Source organism: Vigna umbellata, chromosome 8, assembly GCF_029865625.1.
Source record: "Vigna umbellata cultivar VRB3 chromosome 8, Vumbellata_1.0, whole genome shotgun sequence".
Lineage (NCBI taxonomy): Eukaryota > Viridiplantae > Streptophyta > Magnoliopsida > Fabales > Fabaceae > Vigna > Vigna umbellata.
In genome coordinates this window covers 30,483,822-30,501,602 of record NC_142172.1, presented here as the reverse complement: position 1 = coordinate 30,501,602, position 17,781 = coordinate 30,483,822, and the positions used below count along the sequence as shown (strand labels likewise).

At 33.8% G+C, this 17,781-nt stretch overlaps 2 protein-coding genes across 3 annotated transcripts; one reads left to right on the top strand and one right to left on the bottom strand.

Moving 5' to 3' along the window:
• Positions 1-9,128: 9,128 nt before the first annotated feature.
• On the top strand, positions 9,129-11,372 carry LOC124827327 (WAT1-related protein At1g43650-like). 2 transcript variants are annotated; one of them, XM_088097635.1, is made up of 7 exons: positions 9,129-9,399; positions 9,642-9,704; positions 9,808-9,924; positions 10,007-10,235; positions 10,404-10,562; positions 10,650-10,801; positions 10,884-11,372. In XM_088097635.1, the coding sequence occupies exons 1-7, from the start codon at positions 9,194-9,196 to the stop codon at positions 11,068-11,070; spliced, it is 1,113 nt and encodes a 370-aa protein (XP_087953761.1). In that variant the 5' UTR covers positions 9,129-9,193; the 3' UTR covers positions 11,071-11,372. The 2 variants fall into 2 exon arrangements, with proteins under 2 accessions (XP_087953761.1, XP_087953762.1); XM_088097636.1 differs by lacking the exons at positions 9,642-9,704; positions 9,808-9,924 and having other exon boundaries at positions 9,132-9,399; positions 10,884-11,370.
• Positions 11,373-11,640: 268 nt separating this feature from the next.
• LOC124827358 (CDT1-like protein a, chloroplastic) lies at positions 11,641-14,817 on the bottom strand. The gene is made up of 7 exons (XM_047300383.2): positions 14,447-14,817; positions 14,242-14,361; positions 13,896-14,130; positions 12,573-13,457; positions 12,139-12,334; positions 11,970-12,060; positions 11,641-11,864 (listed from the first exon to the last, which is right to left on the bottom strand). The coding sequence occupies exons 1-7, from the start codon at positions 14,773-14,775 to the stop codon at positions 11,807-11,809; spliced, it is 1,914 nt and encodes a 637-aa protein (XP_047156339.1). The 5' UTR covers positions 14,776-14,817; the 3' UTR covers positions 11,641-11,806.
• Between the last annotated feature and the right edge of the window lie 2,964 nt (positions 14,818-17,781).

Here is a 17,781-nt window from a genome sequence, read left to right as displayed (position 1 = left end):
AAAAAAAAATCATTACCATTATTTACCGTAGCTGAATGAAAAAAAAAACAACTCTGAACAGCTGTTGTTGTTGTTGTTATTACTTTACAACAAATTTAATTTCAGTGTGATCAAAAGCTGGCTAGAGGGTTGTGGTCATTGGATAAAGTCAACTAGGTTACATGCATGAATACGCTAAGTTAGTGATAGAAATGACTGTGGTAATGATGAATGCAAAGAGACAAACAAGAACGATTTCTCCCTTGTGTTGTTTTCACCTAGAAAATTGAGTTTTGTCTACTTTTTCACTTTCCCTTTTCATTTAATTACCACGGGAAGATAATGTAGTGGCAAAATACTTTTGATAACGTTCTGAATTTGCACTAAGATTTCAAAGGCTTTTTATCTTATCTATGGTTCTCTTCCCTTTTCTTTTGCTTTTCCCTTTTTCTCTTGACATGGTTGGCAACCCAAATCATGGAAGTAGATCTTGTACTTGATCTTTTAACTAACACGTAATTTAAGGATGAGTCCTTAGCCTACAAAGTCATGAGTAGTAGTTTGATCTTCCTCGTCTCTCTCCTAGTCAATATAGATGGGCGTGAAAATGAACACCCATATGAAACTTAACCTTAAATATGATGAATCAAGTGACATTAGTGCCCACTACCTCAATGAATAATCTTTTACCAAGAAGTGAAGCAGCCAACATTTACAATAGAATATTTCATTTTAACTTTTGCTTGTTTCCTTTACAAGCATATGCTCATTGAGCTAGTCCAAGCAAAGTGACAAAATGTATAAGGAATCCAAAGACGATCATCGCCCTTAAAAATAGTATACTCATTTCTTTAAGTAACTATGTTTTTTCAAGTTGAGTGTAAAATAAGATACAAAAAGAAACTGAAATTCTTGTAGCCTTTTGATTTATTACTTGAAAAAAAAAAAAAAAAAATATATATATATATATATATATATATATATATATATATATATATATATATAGTTTATGTTTGTTAGCCAATTACAAATATTTTTAAAAAAAAGAAACAATTAATTATATATGGACACGAATCCTTGAACTTAATGAATGATCACATCAATGTTTTGTAATGGAAGACAATATTTTCTCATCAATGTACAATAAAATATTTACTTTTATTTCAAAATATTCACTTTGGGAAGCATATACAAAATATTTTGACTAAGACTAAACAACTTCCTTTTTCAAATTATAAGAACTAAATAAATTCTTTTAATTTTAAAAGACAAAAAACCATAATTAACTCGTGTATAAATTAATTTTAAATTTAAATACACTTTTAATTTATATATATATATATATATATATATATATATATATATATAAAGATATTTTTAATGTCTTCAGTCTTCTAAAATTTTAATGATATTTTCAATCTTTATATTATTGCATGGGTTTGTGTAAATTAATTTCACAAAATTAACTAATAGTAATAAGAGAAGCAGAAATACGAAGAGACCTGTAAATCAGTATAAGGAACATACTGCCCTTAATGCTAGCAGGAATATTGTCCTCGGAAAGCTTGCAACCTAGATCTTATGGAACTCCCAACACCTTGACCACCACATCCTTTCACCGGCCCAACAAAAAATTATTCTTATAACCATACTATGGGCCATATGTCAAGCTCGAGAGGTTATTCCTACACTATCTCACTTTGCTCTCTGGACCATCACATTTTTTTAAAATTCTAAAACTTTTTTATCCTTTATATTCTAAAATATCTTACATCCCCACCTCTTTTCTTCAACGGATGTCAACATCTATTGAAAAAAAATTCTTCCACGAACGTGCCACATCCGTTAACGGACGTGGCGACATCCGTTGCCTTTTTTTGTTTTTCAGTTTTTAGCTTTTTTATTTTTTTGTTTTAAATTAATATATAAATATTATTTAATTATTTTAAAATTATTATTTAATTATTTATAAATTAATTTTATTTTATTTAATAAAATAATTATTATTAATTTTAATTTATGTATTATTATTTAAATAATAATTAAAAAATTTATTATACATATACTAAAACGGATGTGCCACGGATGTGGCGACATCCGTTGCTTTTTTTGTTTTTTAGTTTAGTTTTTTTGTTTTAAATTAATATATAAATATAATTTAATTATTTTAAAATTATTACTTAATTATTTATAAATTAATTTTATTTTATTTAATAAAATAATTATTATTAATTTTAATTTATGTATTATTATTTAAATAATAATTAAATTTTTTTTATAAATATATTAAAACGGATGTGCCACATCCGTTAACGGATGTGCCACATCCGTTAACGGATGTGGCGGCATCCGTTGCTTTTTTTTGTATTTTAGTTTTTAGTTTTTTAATTTTTCATATTTTAAATTAATATATAAATATTATTTAATTTTTTAAAAATTATTATTTAATTATTTATAAATTAATTTTATTTTATTTAATAAAATAATTATTATTATTTTAATTTATATATTATTATTTAAATAATAAATAAAAAACTTTTTAAAAATCTATTAAACGGACGTGACACATTCGTTAACGGGCCACATCCGTTGAAGTTTTTTTTTTTAAATAAAAATAATAAACTAAAATATAAAATATGTAAATGGATGTTATGGATGTCAACATCCGTTGAAGGTGAAACGGATGTTGACATCCGTTTTATAGAAGGACAAATAAGGTATGGGAAGGTGCAGAGAGCGGTTGTTGGTGGTTGTTGGTGGTGGAGGGAGCAACTCTCCAAGCTCGATTAGAAGCTAGAAGCCCATTCCAAGGCCATGAAGTATGAAGCCTAGAAAATCTCCTCCATGCTTGCCGATTGACTCGCGCTCAGCACAACAGGCGAATAGTTCCCCATTGCACCGAAACACCATTTCATTTCCCCTGCACCTTTGCTCTGTTTCCGCCCCTTAAACACTTGCTTCCATTCATTCCACCGCTGCATCCTTCATCTTTTGCCTCTGATGTGCTTTTGGACTCAAAGAACCATTCAATTCAGACTTGGAAGGAGTCCATCAAGTGGTATCAGAGCCTGGTTCGAGCACCACGTGTTTAAGTTAAGTTTCTTTGCATCCGTGTTGTCTTAATTGGTTTCCTGCAGTGTCTTTTTGTTCTTCAATGTTTAGTTACTGTTTTATTCATTTTGTTCGGTTAAATCTGTTGTGCATTAATGTTTCATTGATTCTGATGTTTGTTCTTGTTTTTTTTACACATTTTAATCAGTGAAATCCATTTGTTGAGTCATTCCTGTTGCCGAATTCCATTTTCGTTGTGTCTGGTCATGTGCTCAATTTATGACTGGTGTAGTTTTTTCAAATTGTGTTTAATTGTGTATTAAATCTGTAAGTTGATTGATTCAGTGAGATGTCGGTGCAAATTATCAAGCAAAGAAAGGCTGTGAGATGTTGAATCTAGCCTTGGTGATAGATTATCCATAAGCATAATTCCTGATCACGTGTTTTCTGCTGAATTCAATCCGCTGGATGCAATTCTAATATAGTTTGAATCTGTTACGTGTGTTTACCTTCTGTACTGGTATTGTTTGCTAATTGTGTATGGTTAGGCAAACCAATTAAGCAATGAAATGCTTCAGCATAGCTTGGTTGTCTAAACCAAAAACACAGTGCAGTGATTGAATCTTTATTTTAGCTCTTCACCGTGCTAAAGTTCATTGAAAATTTGTACATGTTGCAGGATGAGGGACGTAGATCGTATAGCATATATTTTGCATTCATCTTGATTTCTACAATATTATGTTGTGAATAAATCCTTGTGCCACTTTTCGGTGTGGGATCAAACCATCTACAATAGAAGAGAGGATTTTTCTTACTCAGTTCCTGCTATTCCAACTCAAATGTTCTTGATGATACCATATAAGTCATCTTTTCCTCCTTCTGTTACACTTTTACATGGACCCCACATTTTCTGGGTTTTTTTTCCTCACTCCATTGTTTTGTATGAAACTTGTACCCATAACGAAGTACATGTTCCATGATGTTGCCAACGAACTAGGTCCCCCAACTAATTGTGTGGGTCACGTTTTATCCAACAGGAGTATCAGAACTTTATGCTCTGAGTACCAAGAGAGAGAAGAGAGAGTCAAACATCGTGAGAGAAAAAAAATGAGTGTTTGGTTTTTTTGTGAGAGAAATGACAAAGGTAGTCAACGGGATGAGTGTGCCACAATTGTCGAAAAATACCAATTACAACAATTGGTCTTTGCAGATGAAGGTTCTTCTTGGATCCCAAGACGTATGGGACATAGTGGAGGACGGGTACAATGAACCCGCAGATGATGAGCACCAGACATTGAACCAGATTACTGCATTGAAAAAGACACGAGTGAAAGACAGATCGGCTTTGTACTTTCTGTATAATGTAGTAGATGAATCTGGAAAATAGCTAATGCAAAGTCAACAAAAGAAACATGGAAAATTCTAAAGGTGGCATACAAAGGAGATACTCGCGTGATGCAGGTCCGAGTACAGAAGAGAGTTTGAACATATGGAGATGGATGAAAATGAGGGAGTTGTCAAGTTTATAACTCGAGTGCAGAAGATGGCCAACCAACTCGGAATGAATGGAGAAGAGATTCCTCCTAATCGGGTTGCGGAAAAGATCTTGAGAAATATGATGATTTTGAAAGTATCGTGGTCACTATTGAAGAGACAAAACTATTGAGAAAAACATGACTCACACAAATAATAATATTCTTCAATTCACTGGGGTTACTTTTCATTGAACCTTGGAAACCTTTAAATAGGTGCAAATAGGGTCTTGGGTCAAGTACAAATAATAAAAACTGACAATAGAATATCAACTAACTTAAAATAAAATCTACTTAATCTATCTCTAGAGTGATGCTCCCTCCACCACCCCATCTTCTCCCCCAATTTTTTTTAAATTCCAAATTTATCTTTTTTACTTTTTACTTTTACCAATTTTACTTTTTATTTTTTAAAATCCTAATCTCAATCCACTTTCACTTTCCCTTTCACTCTCACCAGCAAGTCCTCACCCCCAGTGTCACTTTCTCTCCTTCTCTTAATTTTCACCTCCATTAACACAACATTTTTCATTTCCTTTCAAATTCCGCGAGATTCACTGAACACCCAGTGATAAACTGAACTAACTATTTTTTCTTTTATTCACTTTTTATTTTGTACTCAACAAACATATTTCTCTTTCATTGTACCATTGTAAGCATGGATGTAATTTTAAGTATAGATTTTCAAGTTTGGTTATTTAAAGACAAGGAAGTGGGGAATAAATTTTTAGCAGATATATATTATGGAATCATGATATTTCAAAACTCATCAAGAATTATAAATGTTTTAAATTTATACCATGCAAAATTTGTTTTTCTGTCAAATTTTGTGTTAACGGAAGTGAAAATTAAGATAAAGAGAGAAAATGAGAGTGAGGGTAGGGGCTCAGTGAAAGGGAAAGTGAAAGTGAGAGGGGATTGAGATTATGGTTTTAAAAATAAAAAGTAAAATTGGTAAAAGTAAAAAGTGGAAAGGATAAATTTAGAATTTAAAAAAAGTTGGAGAGGTGTAGGAAGAAGATGGGGTGGTGGAGGAAGCATCACTCCTATCTCTGTCTTATATCAATAAAATAAAATAATACTCTTCTAAATAAATGGAAAATCAAAACTATCTATATCTATTTTATCCTTATCAAAATCAAACTAAATATTACTAAAAACAAAAACTAAGAAAATAATATTTAAACAAAATTATTAATAAAACTTTACAATTTAAGTTTATCCCAACACTAATGTCTTTATATTTGGGTCTATGATCTCGTTCATTTCATCGTTAACTTATATATATTTCATACACACATACAAGTTAAGCAATAGGAAAATAATAATGAGATATGCACATCTCATAAACAAACACTTACATAGTGGTTAAAACATTCGAAAAAAGAAAGATGTATAGTAGTGAAGGCTTGTTCGAGACTGATAGAGTTCATTTGTAAGAACAATCTCACAAGATAAATGTACACAGTTAGTAATTTAAGTATTAATTTAACTTAAACAAATCTATGAATTATTATTATTATTATTATTATTATTATTATGAATGTTTTTTAATTAATTATTATTATTATTATTTTATTATTATCATTATTATTATTAATAATATTAATAAGAACTAGAGTTTCTAAGAGAAATTATGTACGTTTAAGAGGACCACATTTGGTAAAGTGAAGTACATGACACAATTCTTTTTATAAAAGCGTATATTGTTTAATAAGTAACGTTAATAATTCTAATGTAGTAAGTAACTGTTACTTTAGTAGAACAAAAATTTCAAACCTAAAATAAAAAAATAAAAAATAAAAAACTACTTGACAGTAACAGTGTATTGAGAAAGATTACAATAATTAGCTTCATTATTAATTTTTAAAATGTATAATTCTCGTAAAGTAATTCAAAAAATTATTTTTAAAGTTCCATATAAGGCCGACAAAACTAATCATTTGTATAACCATTTGATCTGACTCATCCACAAGAAAATGCATCCAATCTATTTATTACAAAAATATACAGAAAAAATATATTAAATTCATTAATTGAATTTTATAGATGATTAATGTTTTATCAATTATTTATCAAAATCCAATACGTAACAGTATTTAGTGGAGTAGAGACTAGTGATCCAATTTCAATCAAGACAATGGGAAAACTCAAATTGCTCAATTTTCATCAGTATTTTAATTGCCTGTTGGGGAATGATTAAAGGTGAAAAAAAAATAATAGCCCTTTGTTCGAAAGTTCTCACAGGAAATTGCGAAAGATAAGTGATAGTTTTCTTAAATTATGTTGTTAGCACTATGGTAAGAGGTCGGGTCGAGTAGGGATATTGTCTATTTGCAATCCTACTTGACAAAAAAAATTCATCTGCTTTCCGATTCGTTACTCGCACGGATATCCGTTTAAAAAATATTCGCAGATATTTTAAAACCTGCGGATATATGTGAATATCCACGGATACCCGTAAATATTTAAAAAAATATATTTTTATAAAATATTATGATAAAACTTAAATAAAATTACAAAAAATATATAAAATATAATATATATTAAATTAAATATAAATTAAAATTTAATTTTAATTATATTTAACTTTATAAAATATAAATTAATGTTAATTTTAATTAAATGTAACTTAATAAAATATAAATTAAATTTTTTATTTTTATTTTTTGCGGGTAGCATATATCCGCGAGTACGGATAGTATAATACTCGCATCCGACCCGTTTATAAGCGGGTATTAAAAAACTCGCTACTCGCAATCCGCGGATAGTAAATATCTTCGGGTACCAACTACCTATCGCGGATTTTATCTACGGATATCCGTGAACGCGAATTTTTTTATCATCCCTAGTTAGCATGCACTAAAACAGAGATGAGAATAAAAACTTTTTTTTTTTTTTACAGAAGAAAGAGAGATTCAACAGCTGGATTGTGCAAACTTCCATTAGCACAAGGTGAGAAAGTGATGTCAACTTAATGGAACAAAGAAAGTTGTGATATAATTATGTTCCTGAATTTATCTTTCATAAACTGACCATCCATATACTAATAAAAATAGTAATAATATTTAATCATTTCCTTTTGGTTAGGTGGATTTTGGTGCCTCTCATTTCAAGTACATTTTAGCAACACGGATTTCACTTAATGGTATACAATTTTTAGATGAACCAGGAAATGTTGCAACTGCAGAAGAAATAGGAACATATTCCACAGAATCTACTGATAAAAAAGGAAACAGTGCAGAGTTGGGAACAAAAAGCACAAGGGAAGGGAGAAGAAATTAAGAGCACAGGTTAGAAATATAAATATAAGCACAAGATGTTCGCAGAGATTAATTTTTGGCCTCTAATATTTGAATAAAAATGTTGAAAATATGGTTAAAAACAATGATGCACTGCAGAAAGAATCTATTTTCCATCTTAGTTCTCTAGCCTAGATATTCCAACCAAAAAGAAATAACAATTTCCAAGAAATGGAAAAGGCTATGTTCATTCCATGGAATAAAATCTTTTGCATTACTTTGCATATCGGAGACACATCATTCAACGGCCTTAGTTTTAACTTCTACCTATGCATATCTGACATCTGCCACTCGGAAACTTCAAAACACCTTGAATCTGCTTTTCTTAATCACAGGTCCCTCTAACTCCACTATATACCTCAGACATAGAATATTTTTCACTTCGCATAAAAGACAAAAAGTATAGCTCAATAAGTAATAGTAGACTACCAATACAAGTAATAAATTATAACTCCTTAAGATGTTGAATTTGTTGTATGTAACTATATGTTAAGATAAAAAGAAATAAAATAATTCATTAGAGTCATGGTATCATAGTGATGTTAGAGTTTATTTTAGCAAAGTTTGTTATTTGTTTGATTTATTATTCCACCTTTTATCGAGACTTACATAAATATAGTTTCATGTTCGAAATGTATCCTCAACATAAGCCGTATAAGAGATTTATATCGATTAAAGATAAAACAAATTACAGTATACAAAATACATGCAAATCTTATCATATAAACCGATTTATAAAATTGAATTAGACTTAAAGTTGTTTTTGATCATAATGAACTTTGGAGACAGTTCTAAATTTCTTGTGCTCTCTAAATTGCTTAAGAATTAGTTGTGGGATAATATGATATACTTAAACTAATTTAGAACATTTTGAAAGACAAAGCAGATAAATTTTAGTTTTTAAATTTGCTTAGCAAGAGAAGACTTACTCTGAGTGGAACTATAAAGAAGTTAGGGTGTAGGTGAAAGTACTGCTGCCACTAGTGTTTTAAATTAGTGTTGTGGTAGAGGTTATGTTGCAATGTTTGATGCTGTGGAAAATTGCAAACAAATAGAATTGATGTGATCACAAGCGAGATGTGGATGTACAGAGCAGTTTAAAACAATGGTGACGACTAATTACTTTCTGTGATGACTATATACTTATGCGTATTACTGCAATATGTGATCGAATCAGCCATCAACTTTCCAGGTCAGTTTAAAGTTGACGCAAGTATGAAAGAATAATATGAGAAAAGATCTCGCATGTGTATAAATAAGTCTAAATGTTTGCATCCCAAGTTCACAAATATTCAGGGAGACCTAAGTTTAGTGCAACATTCTTAAGCTATGTCTAACAATGAACTTGCATCTGGGATGATTTATGTGAAATTCAGGCCTCACCTTCTTATGTTATTCATTCAGATGCTTCTTTCGTTTCTCTATTTCCTTGTAGAGGCTTCACTAAGCAAAGGGATGAACCCTCATGTCTTTGTTACCTATAGGCACGTTATTGGGGGCATAGCTGTGCTTCCTTTTGCTTATGTTCGTGAAAGGTACATCCCATATATGAGACCGATTGTTGTACATGCTCTTGCCTTCAAAAGTTTGTAAGAGTAATGTTAGCTCATAGTTTATACTGCATATAACTATTTATTCCATTGTGGCAACTAGAAAGTTATGTTTAAGCAAACATGTTAGACCTATGACTTTGTATGTTGATTAAAAGAACATACGTCTGATTTCACATTTTCATCTTCGATTGTTACCTATTATTCTTATCTAACTTACTTTGCAGAAAATTATGGCCAAAGTTGACTATGACAATGTTCATTGAGCTATTTTTTCTATCCCTCTTCGGGTACTGTTCTCAAGTCACGTTTTTTCTTTCAGAGAAATACACAATATACCAGTTCAGGAAGAAACTTACATTTATGTTTGTTTTCCTTAATTGTGAAAAACAGGACCAGTCTTACCCTGAACATGTTTTTCGCAAGCTTGAAATATACCACTCCTTCCTTTGATGCATCCATGACTAACACAATCTCATCCCTTACTTTTATACTTGCAGTTGCACTCAGGTGGGTAGAAGTTCATATTTTCAAAGATTAGTAATATTGTTGTGACTATTTTCATTTTTGGTTTCATGATTCTTGTAAATAGATTAGAGGTTGTTGATGTTAAGAAGCCTCGTGGAGTGGCTAAAGTTTTTGGAACCGTGTTATCTTTGATTGGTGCATTGATAATGACTTTGTATAAAGGGCATACGATACAAAGCTTAAGGGGTGCCCCGTTCCACGTCAGAGGCAATTTTGTTCATAATAACTGGATTAAAGGATCACTTTTGGCTGGTGCAAGTTGCATATCATGGTCTTTATGGTTCATACTACAGGTATATTTATTTATCAATGATCAGGTTATATATTCACAGCATGGCAAACTATGTAGTATTTCATGAAGCAGCTCCAAAGATTAGCATATTTTACAAGGGATTGAAATACACATGCATTAAGATTTCCAAGAGTTTAAAATGTATGCGTGGTTTTTGCTTGACTTGTAGGCAGTCATAGCGAAGAAATATCAAGCACAACTGTCACTAACAGTTTGGATAAATTGCATGGGTGCAGCACAGTCTGCCATCTTCGCTGTAATCGTGGAACATAAGCCTAGAGCATGGCTCATTACATCCACTGTGGAACTCTGTTGCGTTTTTTATGCTGTAAGTAAAAAGATTAAGAGGCTGAAATTGAAAACTGAGATGAATTCTTAAAATGATTCTAACATAATCAGACGTGAGTTATGACAGGGAGCTATATGTGGTGGTTTAGTTATATTCATCCAATTCTGGACTGCAGAACAAAAAGGGCCAGTCTTTGTCAGTATGTTTAATCCCCTTGGAACAATTTTGGTGGCTATCTTAGCATATTTTCTTTTTGGTGAACAACTCCACACAGGCAGGTAGATAACATTTCATATTTCACTGTTCAAACACAAAATATGTCTTTGTTTAACAGTTTTTAATTGTGTTTGACTGTTTCAGTTTATTGGGAGTAGTGTTTGTGATAATTGGTCTATACTTACTGTTATGGGGAAAAGAAAGTGATCGAGATTACAACTCACAGGAATCTTTAGCAACAGATGTTGAGCAGAGAGAATGTAGGACACAAATAAAGATTTCAGCCGAGCAAGAGGTACCGCAGAGGAACGTATCACAGGACACCAATTAACGGACGCATCATCCTAACATTGCCCAAAACTAATTACTCTAACAATAAGATGCTTTTTGCTCTACGATTACTAGTTCTTTGTTCACTGCACAACACCAAAACCGTAATTAGACAGCACGATCAGTTACTGATTATTAAATGTAACTTTAGGACTTATGTCCACTTTGGGTCAAAATATACTTATAAAATGTCGACAACCAGTGACAGATTTGAGCTTTCATAAAGTATTATTAGACTCCGGAGTTGATTTCATAAATACGACATAATATATTAATATAATATACTATTAATTGTAATATACCACGTGTATGCTTTATAAAAGGTTATAGATTGAAGAAAATCAAATGAGCCTCCCAAAAATTACATCCATACCCTGTAATTTTATCTCAGATTAGCTTCTTTCTTTTGGTTTTGATTTAATTTATTTAACTATTTTTATAGTATAACTATCCAATATTATAATCATGAGGACAAAATTAACATTTTAAAAATTATAAAATAAAATTTGTATTTTTTAACATTCAACCAAATAATACTCTAGTTAGTTCAATTCGAATTAAGTAAATAAAATGACATAAATACAGCATATTTAACAGCTTAAATTAGGATGCACAATATCCTGTACAATAAACAGTCAACAATAATCTGACTATTTTGAGAAACTCAACCATTTACAAAGCACAGCCTAATCAATTGCGCATCAACGAGAAGCCCAAGATACAATATTTGCTGCTAACTACGTTGCTTCTTCAAGACATGCTCGAATGGTTTCAGGGCTCAACAGTTTGTTTATGCTACCAGAGATATATGCCACAAAGTCAGAACAAGAAAAAAGTTAAGGTACAGGGTTAAAATAGTAAATATAAAATAAAGAACGCGCTCAAATCAAAGGAACTTACAATATTAGAAAATCCCCACTAGAGACCTGCTTCTCAGAAATCCATTCCGGTGTTAGTTCTTGCAACAAACTTAGCTGCTCTTCAACTTCACCTACGAATACAAACCAGACATAATTAGTACACAAAACAATAAAATAGTAAATCACTTTCACATAAAACACTGCCTTACTTCTATCAACAATATCGCTGTGGCTTGAGATTATTTTGCTCACAAGCTCCACTTTCGTGATACAATTACGCTGTCGAAGCAAGAGGCGAATCATATCAAACAGCTTAGGGAGGTTTGCTATCATTTTTTTCCTTTTCTTTGCTTGAGTGATAGCTGGGTCCCTTTCCTCCATCGCTATTCTTTCCTTTTCCCTAATCTGCAAGAGTCACAGTTAACCATGATCCCACCCATGCAAAGGGTTCGTGAAGTAGACAAACAATAGTTTCCCAACATAAATCATTTATACCCACTCACTGGTGAAAAAGATACCAAAATTTAATTATTCTTCATGGGACAATAAGTAAAATGAAGAAAAGACTCATTACAAACAAGTACAAGAATATGTTCACTCCCTAAATAAATAAATAAATAACGAATATGTATGTAGGGCATACCGATTGGATAAGTTTTCCAGGGAGGATGTCAAAAACGTCATCATCTATTAGTAAGGCACCCGTATTGTCTTCATTCATAGCCTCCTTGTTCTTCACTGGAGTGTCAAATTTCAATGACCTTGAGCGAGGTGGACGCCTAGCTAACTTGTTCAAAGAACTGGTAGAGTGGTCATCTGGGCTCATATAATGTCTTTTGGGTGAACACAATGCAGGTGTGGCACTCATCAACCTAATTGGAGTAGAAATAAGTTTAGCTGGGGTTGACATGGCATCAATGCTTTTAAGAGAACCATCTTTGTTTACTGTGCATTCATTGATTTCTCTAGCTGGAGTTGAGACGGCATCAATGCTGGTGAGAGATCCATCTTTGTTTTCGGTGTACTCAAAGGTTTTTCTCGTGGCAGTTGAGACGGCACCAATGCTCGTGAGAGACCCATCTTTGTTTTCTGTGTACACAATGGATTTGCTTGGAGTAGAAGGGAGAGCACTGGATGATTCCAGAGATGCACAACTTGTTGAACAATTTACACTACTGGCAGCTTCTGAAGCCAAATCAGATGGGGAAGGTTGCAATGAATCTGATGGAGAATTTTGTTGCACATCATCTGCTCCATGTAGTTTAAATTTCAAAGAAAATCGAGCTCTAAAGGATGGTGCAATGACAGAAGGTGCTTTCAAATGCTCATTAGGCAACTCAGCTGATGTCTTGATAGGTACTAACAATTTTTCATCTATGTCAGCTGACTCTGTATTATTGACAATGTCATTGTAGCGCATGCAGGTTGACAATTTCGTTGGGAGACGAGTTTCTAACATGTCCAAAATATTGTCTTTCTTTGGGCGACTGAATGGTTCGGGCAATGTTCCTTCTGGAATTTCATCAACCTACACATAGAAGCATCCTTCAGAGCAAATAATATGCATAATTAAAAGGTACTTGATCTGACTGAGGGCGTAATTGCTCATTATAGAACAATATGCAGGATTCACTAAAAAGTAATTATTATGATTGCTCTCAGGATAAAAGAACAACTGGGTTCATTAAAAACTATCACATAAACTGTGAATTTCCAAACAGAGGACAAGACTAGGCTCCAGCATCAAAGAAATTTCAAACCAACACTGTCATTAGTAGATCATTGTATGCATACCTAAAATATTGTTGCACAATAACCACAATCATGAATAAAACCAGACAACCACTGAGAAATGTTTGGCAAAAACAAAATTCAAGGCAAAATTTAAACCAATTTAATCCTACGCTGAAATAAATGATTCGCGATAAATCTTATCAAGCAGCTAAATGGTTTTGACGTGACTCACCTCGGGATGAGATTCCAAAAAATCCCTTAGTCGGGACTGAAACAACTTCTTCAACGACACTCTCCTACGTTGAGGGTGCCCTTTTGCATCAGACTCTACCGCTTCAGGGTTTAAAGAAATATGAATATCCGGCTTCATACAACAAGTCCGTTCGTCATGCACAAGAAACTTCTTAAGAACAATAGCCTCAGGCAAGATATATTTCAATTGGGCTAGATGCCCATGAGTAAACCTCCTAACCAAATCAAAAACACGCAATTTCATTATTTGATACGAAGCTTAAAAAACAATACCAAAAATAATAAAAATGAAAAAATATATAAAAAACAATCCAATTGATCGGCACCTGTCAGTTAAAGATTCAATTCTAGAACTGATCTCTGTAAAGGATGGAGTCTTCCCTTTGAGGCGGAACATTGAAATCAAAGTATCCAAACGATCGAAGAACTGATCCAAAATCTCATATCTGCACACCAACCATAAAGCGCACCTAAAATCAGCAAAACATTTAAAAGAATGTCCTGGATTTTAAAAATGAATATGTGAATTACTTTTCGGGAAGCTTGGAGGATTCATCATCAGTAATCTTGGATTTACTGGGAGAAGAAGGCCACAGTGAGATCTGTCTCCTCACACTCTTGCTCTGCTGCGACAATGTCATTTCACTGCTTGGGTTCATTTCCTGTAAACGTTTGCCGGCTTTTCTTATGTCAGCGATAGAGAGCGCGACGCCGCGGTTACGGATCCGCTGCGGCGGTTTCTCCGGCGTCTGTGAGCTGAAGCGATCGGGGCTCGGCGATTGGACCTTCGAGCTTTGGAGATAGGGTTTCTTGGACCTGCCTCTGCAAGAAGGAGATGCAGCCTCCGAGCATTTGTCCATGGTGCTGAAGAATCAGTGATGTGTGACAGGGAAATGAAAAATTAGGGTGGATTATTATATATGCTTCTTTTTTTCGCGGGAAAACTGATGTTGCGCGCCTTTTAGCGCGTGCAGGCCGTTGTTTCCCGCTAAAAATAAGACCTTGCTCTCTATTAACCCCCAAGGTAATAAGCCCGGGCCAGAAAAGATGCGTCTTATTTTGGGCTTCAAGTTACTTGTTTGTGTGCTTCTCCCTACACCATCTTACCCTTCTCCCCGCACTTCTTCAATTTTTTTTTATTTTAAAAATACTCTTTTTATCTTTATCGTTTATCTTTTATTACTTTTTCTTAAAACCTTAATTTATTACTTCTTTCTTATTCACACAGCCGCACATCCCACTCCATTCTTACTTTCTCCTATCCCACATTCTCACTTTCTCTCTTCCTCTTTCTTATTCCTATGTTCACATCCCCATTTTCATTTTCATTTCTTTCTTACATACTGTTTCGGTCGGGTTTGGTGTTACCCTAGTAAAACACTCCTAATAGTATCGAAGATTAGCGGATGCTAAAGACTGAGCAAACGAACGCTACTCCATGCTCTAGGTTGAAGACCGAGCATGCTCTTCTCCATGCATTCCAGGTGGTCGTCCTCCTCCTCCAAGTAGGACGGGCGGGCACCTGAGACCTTTATTTATACTGGTTGTAATGGGCTTTTACCTTTCGTGGGTCTGGTGACGGCCCAATCATACCTTAATCTCCATTAGGGGCCTTAATGAGTTATTATCAGCTTGGATGATCGGCCAGGTGGTTGGTCGGCCTGGATGATCGACCGAGTGGATGGTCGGTCTGGATAATCGGCCGAGTGGAGGGTCGGCCAGGTGGCTGGTCGGCTTAGATGATCATCCAAGTGGAGGGTCGGCCTGGATGATCGGCCGGGTGGCTGGTCGGCCTGGATGATCGGCCGAGTGGAGGGTCGACCTGGATGATCGGCCGGGTGGTTGGTCGGCCTGGATGATCGGCCGAGTGGAGGGTTGGCCTGGATGATCGGCCGGGTGGCTGGTCGGCCTGGATGATCGGCCGGGTGGTTGGTCGGCCTGAGTGATCGGCTTGGATGATCGGCCTGAGCGGAGGGTCGACACGGATGGTCGGCCGGGTGGTTGGCCGGGTGGTTGTCCTGGTGGTACGATAAACCTACACTCTCACTTTCTCTCTTCCTCTCTCTTATTCCTCTCTTCACATCCCCATTTTCGTTTTCATTTCTTCCTCAGCCCCACACTCTCACTTTCTCTCTTCCTCTCTCTTATTCCTCTCTTCACATCCCCATTTTCGTTTTCATTTCTTCCCCATCCCCACACCCTCACTTTCTCCAATCAAGGTTTGTGCATTATGTAAAATTTGTGTTATGTTGATGGTATATAATGCGCTGCGTGTCGTGTAAAAAATGGAGAAGAAGAGAACCGCGAAGACCTCAACAGAAACGAGGAATCTGTTGGGTTTTCAATGGATACTGATATTCGTCGATGAATATGAGTATCCGTTGAAGGCCAACAGATATCCCATTTTCGTTGTGGCCTTCGAGTTTTCTATATTATTTTCGTTTATTATTATATTTTTTGTTAGATTTATTTACTTATATTTAGAATATATTTTTTGTTAGATTTATTTTTCTAAATGTTTTTATAAAGAGTAAAAATTGTTTTGTTAAAAAAAAAATAAAAAAAATGGTTGCATCCGTTGGGCCTTCAACGGATGCCCATATCCGTCAACGGATGCCCATATCCGTCAACGAATGTCAATATCCGTTGAAGGTCTAACGAACCCCCCATTTCCGTTGAGGCCTTCGACCATTTTTTTAACCATCAACTTTTAATTTCTGTCAAGGAAAAATGGGGGAATACGAAGGTGTAAGGAGAAGGGAGTGGTGGTGTAGGGAGAAACACTCTACTTGTTTTGCCTTAGAAACAAAATAATATTATATATATATATATATATATATATATATATGTGGGGTTTGCTAACTTACGTACGCTCTTTTTTCAATTGGTACATTTTAGCAATGTGTATCAGATTTTAGTAGACAAAAATATCCTCATATATTATGGATTCTAAGTTTTAAGGTCAAGGGTATTTGAATCATTTTTATCTTCAAAACTAAAGAAAACAATAAACCTCCAACCCCTTACCTCACATCCCTCATTCCTCTCAACCCTTTCTTTCATGTCTCTCACTCCAATATTTTCTCTATCATTCCTACTATAGCCCCAACTGAAAAAATAAAAAACACTCGCCTAACCTTAATCCACCTTCCTCACTTATCTAACTTGTTTATCTCTCATCTTCATACTCTCTCTCACCCACACACAGTAACCCGCGACACTGTAATTTGTTGTTCTTGCTCGGTTCATTCATTTGTTTTCCACTTTAATAACAAAATAATTGATGATGTTGATGTTCATTTTTGATTCAAGGGTTGCGTTATATATTTTCCCTTCTGATTGTTATTAAATTTCGTTTTTAAATTTTAGAATTAGTAGTTTATCTTCATAGAGAATTGATATTTTGCTATTAAGTTGTCCGAAAATATTTTCCAGAGGAGAAAAACCCTTATGTGGAAAAGGGATTATGGAAAGGGTAAGTTGTTGTCGAAAAAATGTATTTCTGAAGTCAACTCTTAAAAATAATTCTAAAAACATATTTTTCGCTGAAAACAATATTTCGAAATATACTTTTCATCTTCCTACATATAACCAATGTCAAAACAAACAAAAAAATGAAGCTCATGCACATCGTACTAAATTATTTAATAGGAACAAATTATTGAAGAGAGTTATAAACAAAAAAAGTTGTTGTTGTTGACTTTGTCCCCTTATTCAGAACAACGACCACTACTTGTTCCCTTTGGAATGTTTCATATTGATAAGCATATATTCATATTGTTGCAGAATATTGAGCAGTTTTCAAGAAAAAATGCAATGATATACCAACTAATTAAAAATCAACCAGAAATTAGTAAACTAGTCAT

Bases quoted from the DNA above. Each gene is read 5' to 3' on its own strand.
- LOC124827327 (XM_088097635.1), top strand. From the start codon at position 9,194: ATGTCTAACAATGAACTTGCATCTGGGATGATTTATGTGAAATTCAGG. The intron at 9,705-9,807 runs GTACTGTTCTCA...TGTGAAAAACAG, and splicing joins TTTTTTCTATCCCTCTTCGG to GACCAGTCTTACCCTGAACA. The intron at 10,563-10,649 runs GTAAGTAAAAAG...GAGTTATGACAG, and splicing joins TCTGTTGCGTTTTTTATGCT to GGAGCTATATGTGGTGGTTT.
- LOC124827358 (XM_047300383.2), bottom strand. From the start codon at position 14,775: ATGGACAAATGCTCGGAGGCTGCATCTCCTTCTTGCAGAGGCAGGTCC. The intron at 14,362-14,446 runs GTAATTCACATA...GTTGGTGTGCAG, and splicing joins TCCTCCAAGCTTCCCGAAAA to ATATGAGATTTTGGATCAGT. The intron at 12,335-12,572 runs GTATGCCCTACA...TGACTCTTGCAG, and splicing joins CTGGAAAACTTATCCAATCG to ATTAGGGAAAAGGAAAGAAT.